This window comes from Asterias rubens, chromosome 14, assembly GCF_902459465.1.
Source record: "Asterias rubens chromosome 14, eAstRub1.3, whole genome shotgun sequence".
NCBI classification, from domain to species: domain Eukaryota; kingdom Metazoa; phylum Echinodermata; class Asteroidea; order Forcipulatida; family Asteriidae; genus Asterias; species Asterias rubens.
The window spans coordinates 8,733,681-8,742,930 of record NC_047075.1 but is presented as its reverse complement, the minus strand read 5'-3'; the positions used below and the strand labels follow the sequence as shown (position 1 = coordinate 8,742,930).

General features: G+C 41.1%; 1 protein-coding gene across 1 annotated transcript; it reads right to left on the bottom strand.

Moving 5' to 3' along the window:
- Positions 1-1,341: 1,341 nt before the first annotated feature.
- Positions 1,342-8,650, bottom strand: LOC117299635 (lactadherin-like). Its single transcript, XM_033783184.1, has 4 exons — positions 8,524-8,650; positions 6,241-6,363; positions 3,352-3,551; positions 1,342-1,482 (listed from the first exon to the last, which is right to left on the bottom strand). The coding sequence occupies exons 1-4, from the start codon at positions 8,648-8,650 to the stop codon at positions 1,342-1,344; spliced, it is 591 nt and encodes a 196-aa protein (XP_033639075.1).
- Between the last annotated feature and the right edge of the window lie 600 nt (positions 8,651-9,250).

The following is a 9,250-nucleotide window of genomic DNA, read 5'->3' as shown; positions in this document are numbered from 1 at the left end:
GTTTCTACAAAAGTTGAAGATACTGAAACCCAGGTTGTGGAGGTTGTGGTAATTACACATTTTAATATAATTGCATTACCATTAAAAAAAACCTTTTAATCAATCTTCACGACCTTTTTTCCCGAAGTCATCAATAATGTTTGTTTGTTAGGTTCAACCCTTATCGGTCTCCAACCAATACAGTGTTATCGTTTTGTTTTGTAAAAACAATAGATCCTAACTTTAATTGCACGATTATTCTGCTGTGTATGTGAATTCATACTGTCACGGGAACACATGACTTTTTGAAATCATTCAAGTTTTTTTTTAACATCTTCCAGGTTGGTCTCCACACTTGACCTCAACTCATTCCCTAATGCTACTCTCACACTGATACGAATATGCTAGCAAATGTGCTTACGAAAGGAAATATTTCACCGTGTCTTCGTAAGCGTTGGTAACAAATTCGGAACGTTCACAAATTATTCCCCACGTCCTTACGAAGATCGCTCAATTTAGAAACCGGTCTTTCGCCGTCGATTTCCGTAATCATTGGTAACTTTGGTAAACCGTGCGTAGCTTTGGCATTGTTCGTAAAGGCATTGTCAATCTTTGGTAAGCATTCGTAAGGCATTGGTAAGGAGAGGGCCGGCCGAGAACGATATAGTGGTGAGAACGCTATCCAACCGCCATTTTGGACGAATTTAATGCGGAATTCAAATATTTATCTTCGTATGAACATACGCCACTTTGTGAGAGCGGCAATACGAAGCACTTCCTAATTTTCAACGACTGTTCTGAAGACGGTAATTCGCCATCGAATTTCGTAAGCCTTGGTACTGTCAGTAAAGCGTGTGTATTATGCGTTAGATATTGGTAAGGAGAGCTTGAGGGACGACAGAGAACATTCAATCGCGAGTTTCGAATATTCATATTTATTCGCTAGAATATTCGCATTAGTGTGAGAGTAGCATTACATGAACTTAAATACACTGTACACGTTTGGTAATTGTCAAAGACCAGTGTTCTCAATTGGTGTATACCAACACCAGCATAAAATAACAAGCCTGTGAAAATGTGGGCTCAATCGGTCATCGAAGTTGCAAGAAAATGATGAAAGAAAAAAACGTTCCTTTTTGGACTAACTTGTGTGCTTTCAGGTAGGAACATAAGACTTGTAGCTAGACGTATGTTATTATTTAGTGAGAAATAACCTCTTTCTCAAAAACTACGTTACTTCAGAGGGAGTCATTTCCAACAATGTTTTATACTATCAACGTGTTTAATACCAAGTCAGTTTTCAAGTTAATATTTGTTTTGAGTAATTACCAAACGTGTACCTTCCCTTTAACACCGGTTACTTTACCGACATCCCAACACCTCAAAGCGCAGACAGTAATAAAATTCTCCCTTTGAAACCGGGTTGATGCGCAGGAACCGAGCGTGCAACATTGACGAGAACCGGTTGGTGACGTGACTATCTTTATCAGAATTACCGATGAACTGTTGACAAAACGATATAAAACTCTATTAATGTTGTTTTTTACCCATAAACCGATGTGTGTTAACACTGTTTACTCAGTACTTTCCCGAGTCATGTGAAAACAAATATCACAGGCATGTTACTCGGGTATGATTCGAACCCTCGACCCTAGCAATAGACCCTTCCCATGAAATATGTAAATTACACGTAGCGCTTGCGCACTAACGTTTTGGTTGGCAACATGAGGGAACATCGCGCTGTTTTGTACACGGCTAATGGGTGCGTGACGCAGACGCAATTGCGCGTCTGCTTAGTGCACAACTCAACGCATGTGTAAAAGTACTTAGCATATTTCATGGGAAGGGTCCATTCTAGAGCAGTGTCTTATCAACTAGACTACCAAAGCAGCCCGGTAGCTAAAGGCAGTTCGAATCCTATGTTTTGGCAGCGGGTACCGCAACGATATAATATTATGTTAAATTTGCATCGGGGATAAAGAATATTAATTTTGTTTTTTTACCCATACACCGATGTGTGTTAGCACTGATTTAAAACTCGCTATTGGAAGCCAATTCTGGATAAAAAAAAACGCACACGACTACCAACAATCCCCTCTACATAGCCTCATTTCACGATTTTTCTTTTTGCGAAACCCATCATCAAGTGAAGGCGCAATAATGGTAGTAAGGCAGCGCTGTATATTGGGTGCGTTCATTTAGCTCCCCTGGAGTGGATTTCACAAAGGTAGTCATAACTTAGGACTAGTCCTAGGCAATGCTAAGAGATAGGACCAGTCCTAAGTTAGGATGAGTTACTGGTCCTAACTTAGGACTAGTCATATCTCTTAGCATTGCCTAGGACTAGTCCTAAGTTAGGACTACATTTGTGAAATCCACCCCTGGATCGACCCGGTGTGTGGCGGTTTTTTTTTCCCAGGACGAACGTGGGTAATTAACTGCACACGTTCATCCTGGAAAAAAAAAACGCCACACACCGGGTTCGACCCAGGGAAGCTAAACGAACGCGCCCATTATTTAGAGGGTGATGAAAACTTGTGGTTAGAAGCAATGTCAAAGGCACTTGAATTTTGAATGAACACAGGAGTCAAGGACATACAAAACTATTAGTACACAATGGGCTCTCACAACGATGACAAACTTCCGTCTCAGATGGATGTCTACACCAACAATTATGATTTAACTTTTATAGAGGTTCTTCTATGTCAAAACGTCGGGCCAATAACTATTTTGTGCACATTAGTATAAATAAAAGGCATTTCGGAAGTGTAATTCGTGTGAAACGTAGTACTGATAGTAGCCAATCCTCTGTCCAGATTATAAGGCCCTGAAATGCCTCCATAGCTGACATGCCTATTATAAGGCACTGGACACTATTGGTAATATTTTACTCAAAATAATTATTAGCATAAAACCTTACTTGGTAACGAGTAATGGGGAGAGATTGAGTATAAAACATTGTGAAAAAAGGCTCCCTCTAAAGTGGAGTAGTTTTCGAGCAGGAAGTAATTTTCCACGAATTCGATTTTGAGACCACAGATTTAGAATTTGAGGTCTCGAAATCAAGCATCTGAAAGCAAACAACTTCGTGTGACAATGGTGTGTTTTTCTTTCATTATCATCTCGCAACTTCGATGGCCGATTGAGCTCAAATTTTCACAGGTTTGATATTTTATGATTTTTTTTTTTTAGCTACACCAAGTGAGAAGACTGGTCTTTGACAATATTACCATTAGTGTCCAGTGTCAGTGTCTTTAATATTACTACCCGAGTTGTGCTAACAACCGGGTGGAGGGATATGTAATCATAATTTATGTCAGCGTGATGATAAGTGCCTATATTTGTAAAAAATTACCAATTCAAGGTACTTACCAGTTGAGCACTTCCACCGGAAGTTTTCACGTACGTCAATGTGGCTGTGGAGTCACCGTACTTAACTTTATAGGTTTTCACATAGGCGGAGTTGCTGGATCCCTGGGTGGTCAGACCAGTAACATAAATTTTGGCTTTGAAGTTGACTTGTATCAATGGATTCGAGTCATCAGAACCTGCGCACCACCCAGGGGGATAAACTACAATAAAGAGGTAAACATCACGACATAAGAGAAAATATTGCTCTATTTCCTTCAAGGACGATTGCTTTTTAAAGTCATAATTTTCGATACAGCAACCAATGACTTCAAAGTAGCCCTTTTCACACTATAGGTATTTCCCTGGAGATTCCCGGACAATTTTGGTCGATCTTGTCACACTAAACAAACAAAAACTTTGTAAAACATTTTTTAAGCTGCTCACACAATAACACTGTCAATATAACAAAATGCGGTATTCCTACGTTTTGACATAATCAATCTTTTTTAATTACCTGAAAACTAATAACAAAAAGAAACTAGGAGCCATGAAACAAAACAGAGCATTATGCGATCATAAGAAATAACGGAATCGACACAAGGTGTACCGACTGACAAACCCACGATGACAAACATGTACTTTGATGTCTGTCTCCCAACCCCTCCCAAGCTAACGGCGAGACCCACATGCTTGAAATTCATAGCGCCTGGGATTACACCTCCAGCCCCCCAAGAGACAAGGCATGCGCGGTATGGTATAATGCCCCGAGGCTTACGTTCTGATTGCTCCACGCCGTGGGGTCATATAACAAGCTTCCGATACACGGACTCTTTGAATGCGAATCTTACGTTAGATTTTTCACCATAGTTTACATTTTGTAACTGTTATCAATTTTTATTGTGACCGAAACCCGTGAATAGCGGTGCTAAGTTCAACAGAGGCCAGCTATCCCTTAGCTTTGTCAACCCCTCTAAACAAATATTTTGTTTTAATCCAAAATTATAGGTATCGCCGCCCGAAGAAAAAAAAACTTGCTCCCTGGGGAAAGAAATAAATAGGCTAAATACAAAAATTGTGCAGAAGTTGTTTGTGTGGAGGATTTCTTTTCTTCAAGATGCATAATAAAACTTTCCAGTTTACTTCACATTCACATGAAGTACACAGGAGATGTTGCTGGTTAATGTGGAGGTGCGATTGTGTCAGAATATTTGCCCCCAAGAAAATTAATTTCCGGCTAAAATGATGTGCAAAATCCTCCCGCTCATAAGTTCTATGCACGTGGGCGCATTCGACAAATTTACTAAACGGATTGGGACAAACTTGTGCGCAATTCGCGCTTTACGCTCTGCCGAACTCCGAATTATCAGCTGAATCTGATGAGAGAGCAAAAGCGTGCGCAATCTGCGAATTCGCGCTATTTATGTATGCCAGCCCAAGTTGATAATTCTTAAAAACTACGCGCAATCTGAAGATTGTGCATTTATTACATATAATTTTGTTTCCCCTGTCCGGCCCTAAGCGTGATAAAATGGTTGCGTTGCGTTAAAGCGGTAGACTGCAGGTCTGCAGTTGCTACCTCCATGGAAGGCAAGTCAAACGAGCTAGCTTTTTTTTCTCACGAGCTTACAGTGACTTAGACTGGGCCCCTGTCTTTATCCGCAAGGATTACAAGGATAAAGACAGGTCGCTGCCGCTAGATCCAGTGATTCCCAATGGATACAACGCACGTGTAGTGATATAGATGCCCAAATAGTCACTGCTCTTAAGTCCGCAATGGAATTTGACTGCGTATTTATATGTGAAACGACAGATGTCAGAGGTCAAACTACACGCCGGTTCTGCATTTTTTTGAGCCCGCTCTCTGGCGTTTTTCACGAGCCTCAAAGAATGACGTCAGACATTCAGGCTTATAGTGACTTGCATTCACCAAAGATAATTCATTTACAAACCGCTGAGTGTTTAGATTGCTATCTACTGGAAAACAGCAGGGGGTCTCACCACCAGGGCAGGTTTTTTTGTGTTTCACAGCTAGGCCTCAAAGACCTGGAGTATATTATAGTACACTTCTTTCTCGTTCTGCATTCTGGTTGGCTGAAACACGGTCACGTGGAATGAACTAATATAGGCTAGTGATCGCGCGCGCGTGTTTTGCGGTAACAACACCAAAGCGGGCAATAGTCTTTGAATATAGTGCCCGCGGTAACAGCGCCCTCTCTTGACTTGAACCGTGAACAACAACTACAAACTCATTTTTCTGTTCTTATTTGACTTTTAAGACCGTAACTAGTGTAAGTCTATTCCCCCTCGGGCCTGTGTTTGACCAGAAGAGGGGCCTATTTTCCTCGGCCTTCGGCCTTGGGAAATAGGTCGCTCTTCTGGTCACTCAAAGTCCCTCGGGGGAATAGGCGTGTACTAGTTACAATACTGCACATTGTAAATTAAACCTTTTGACCAGAGGTTCCCTGCATTCCACTTAACAATTACGAAGTTGGATAACGACAGAAACTCGAAACGATGTGAATTATCAAGACATAAACATGGCCCAATACTTTGTGGCTATAAAATTGTGTAATTTGGCCACCAACATACTTCGCTCGGCTCCAGCGGCCAGTCTATCCAGGACCGCTGGGATGGGCTAATCGCTAGCACAGATTCTTGTTTAGGAGGAAGTACCTCATGCCTACAGTGCATAGAAATACGGTGCAGTGTGAGTGTGATGCATGATGGGACTGCGCATTATTAAAACAATGAGCGTGCTTGATACGTTTGCCCATCCCATCGCCTTTGGTTAAAGCAAGGCGCTGGGGACGAGCGAACCAACAAACAAGTCAGATTGATGATAAATACGCCCCCCCCCCCCTCCCTATAGACTCGCGCATGCTAACATTGTACTTTCATTCGAAAATGTACCTTCGTTGTTAAGTCTTGCTCCGCTTGGTATGTATTCTAAACCGATCGTCGATGCAGCGATATCGCTATTGAGAATGTCTCCATTCTCCATACCCAGAGGCGTGCTGAGGTTCATGGAACAAACTACAGTAAATAGAAAACACAATAATAACAAAATTAATATAGCTTTTCTCGGTCAAAGGCAAATTAACAGTCAATTTCATTTTCATGCGTTCGAATTAAAGCTGTTTTGCCTCTCCAGTTGCCACTGCTTTTCAAATTCAGAATTCGGCCATTCTATTTCGTTTTGAGTCGAGACAAATTCCTTTAGCACTCTGTTCAATTTAGCGTACCATCATTCTGTTTCGTGCCTCAAAAAGCGTCTGCGAATTTGAATGCCTCTTGATGAATTGCTAAATTGAATTATTTTGTTAAATCGAATGACGCAACATTACATTTGACTATATCATCAAACGAAACCGAATGACCATTTTCAGTAGCATTCGTTTTAGCGATGGTTAAATTGGCTGCTCATTTTCCGAAATTGACCGAGAAAACCTATAGTAAAACCATTACATTATCTTTGGTCCCCCTCCCTTTTGTCACCCTGTTCATTGTTTACCCATTACTTTTTTTTTGTGTGTTCTCGAACTCCATTTATGTTTTGTTTCCATTTCAATGACTATGTTACAATTAGTTTCCATGTACATGTGCATGTTGTGTTGTTATCTAGCCTTCGAGAAAGACTCTGCTAGGGTTGAAACGTCAGGCCATTAATATTGATGGGATTTATACCACGGGTCTATTTGGTTGTTAAAGCCATTATAAACTTTCGGTACAGAAAACAAAAATAAAAGCTCACAGATTTACAAATAATATACAAGGTTTGCAGAAGGTAATGGTGAAAGACTTATCTTGAAATATTATTCAATGAAATGCTTTACTTTTTGAGAAAACATTATAATAGCAATTCTCGATAGCGAGAATGGCGGATTTAATATAAAAACATGTCATGACACGGCGAAACGTGGGGAAACAAGGGTGGGTTTTCCCGTTATTTTCGCCCGACTCCGATAGCCGATTGAGCCTAAATCTTCACAGGTTTGTTATTTTATGTATACGTTGTTGTACACGAAGTGTGAGCTTTGGACGATATTGTTTACCGAAAGCATCCAATGGCTTTTGGTTATTTGAATTAGCTAACTGTATTTCAATGTTTAGAAAAGCATGATATTATTAATAATAAAATATTGTGAAAAGGTCAAGGAAATCTGGTACGGTCCGATGGTATTGTAGCGTTGACCGTGGGTTGCGTTGTACACAGTTTAATGACACAATTGAAGGTACAATTAACTGCATGTTCTGTCCGTTTCTTTTGAGGTTTATTCACACAAAACAAGTCATACAGTTACACGAAGCTTGCCTGGGCCACCATAGCTTGGGCCCCTGTCTTTATCCGCAAGCCTCGAAGAATGACGTCAGACGTTCAGGCTAGGGCCACCAGCGATGCTCCAAAGGGGAGTCCGGCTGGCGCCCCCTACCGTTCGATCGGCACCGCCGCTAGTATTAATCTGCCGATTGGTACAGAGACGAGGGTGAGTAGGAGAGTTATCGATGAATTTGCCTATTGGAATCGGGCTATGTTCTTCATGATAAGTCAACGGGCAAATTACACCAAGCTGGTGAAGACAATGTTGTTGTTGTCCGGGGAGCGATATATATATATTTTTTTCCCAGCTCAAGTGCGGCAGAATCAACAGGGGGGCGCTGTTTGCGGGGAATTCAAATCGCGTCCGGGGAAAACATTATTGATGATTCTACACCCCTAAATTGCGTAAACGGTGAGCCGGTGTGTCCCTTTAAGGCGTTCTCACTAAATGATTCAAATACTGTTGTACCTGGCCCGAGAGCTTCGTAAGATTTGGCAGCATATCAAGGTTATTTTAAAACTACTTTATGATGGGACCATGGTTGCATAGTTGGAGTGAGGTTCTTTTACCAATAATATACGTTGATATGATAATCGTAACATATGTCATTGTCGTAAAATACAGTCACCAAAGGATATGTGGTTGTTGTTGTTGTTGTCGCTGTCGCTGCCGCAGCGCTGCCCGTGCCGCTGCCGCTTGTGCAAATATAGTACCGAGATTACAAACTTAGATGGCACTTGCGACGAGAGGATGCGAAGGTGAATAATATGTACACCTTTGTAGGTTAAATAAGATAAACTGTCATTGATCATCGTTTCCTAGGAAGTTGCTGGATATTTGATTGATGTTTAAGTATAGCAGTTAAGAAACATACCTCCCTCCAATGGGACTTCTTTCAGGCATCCGCTTTGAAGTTTCTGCATGGCTGATTTCACCCAGTGGTATTTGTTATAAGGCTGACCGGGATCCGGCTCGGGTACTGGACCGTAAAAAGACGACATCTTACGGCTCTCAACGAAGAAATTGTTCGCTGAAAATCAAATATTTGAACGGAAACAAACAAATAATAACATGTTGTAAAATGACGCGAGTAATTTAAGGTAACTTATGTCTTGCATGCACAAATCAATACTGCTGTTGATAAGAATCACTAGAGGGGTAATAGAACATGCATACTGTGAGTTTTTTTTCTGTAAAGTTATGTTCGAAAGTAAAATTGACGCACTTGTAGATTATCGCGTCATCAATAAAAGAGGTCAATGCATACCCAGTGAACCAAGCATTGCACACAATACATAACATTGGCTTTATTCCACACAGTGGTGCACAACACAGTATCACTTTCCACACTCAGCCAAAGTCCAACACCAGTGCCCCAGACCATTGGTACTCAACCACCCATAGTCCAACAGCAGAACAGACCTTCATAGTACTAAACCACTCAAAGTCAAACAAAACCATCTGTTGGACTTTGACAGCCCTGGAGGAGTACCAAACAATGCCCTAAGCTATATCATCAATGTCTCTCCCAATAAAAGAGGTCAATGCATACCCAGTGAACCAAGCATTGCACACAATACATAACATGACTTCCCTAAACA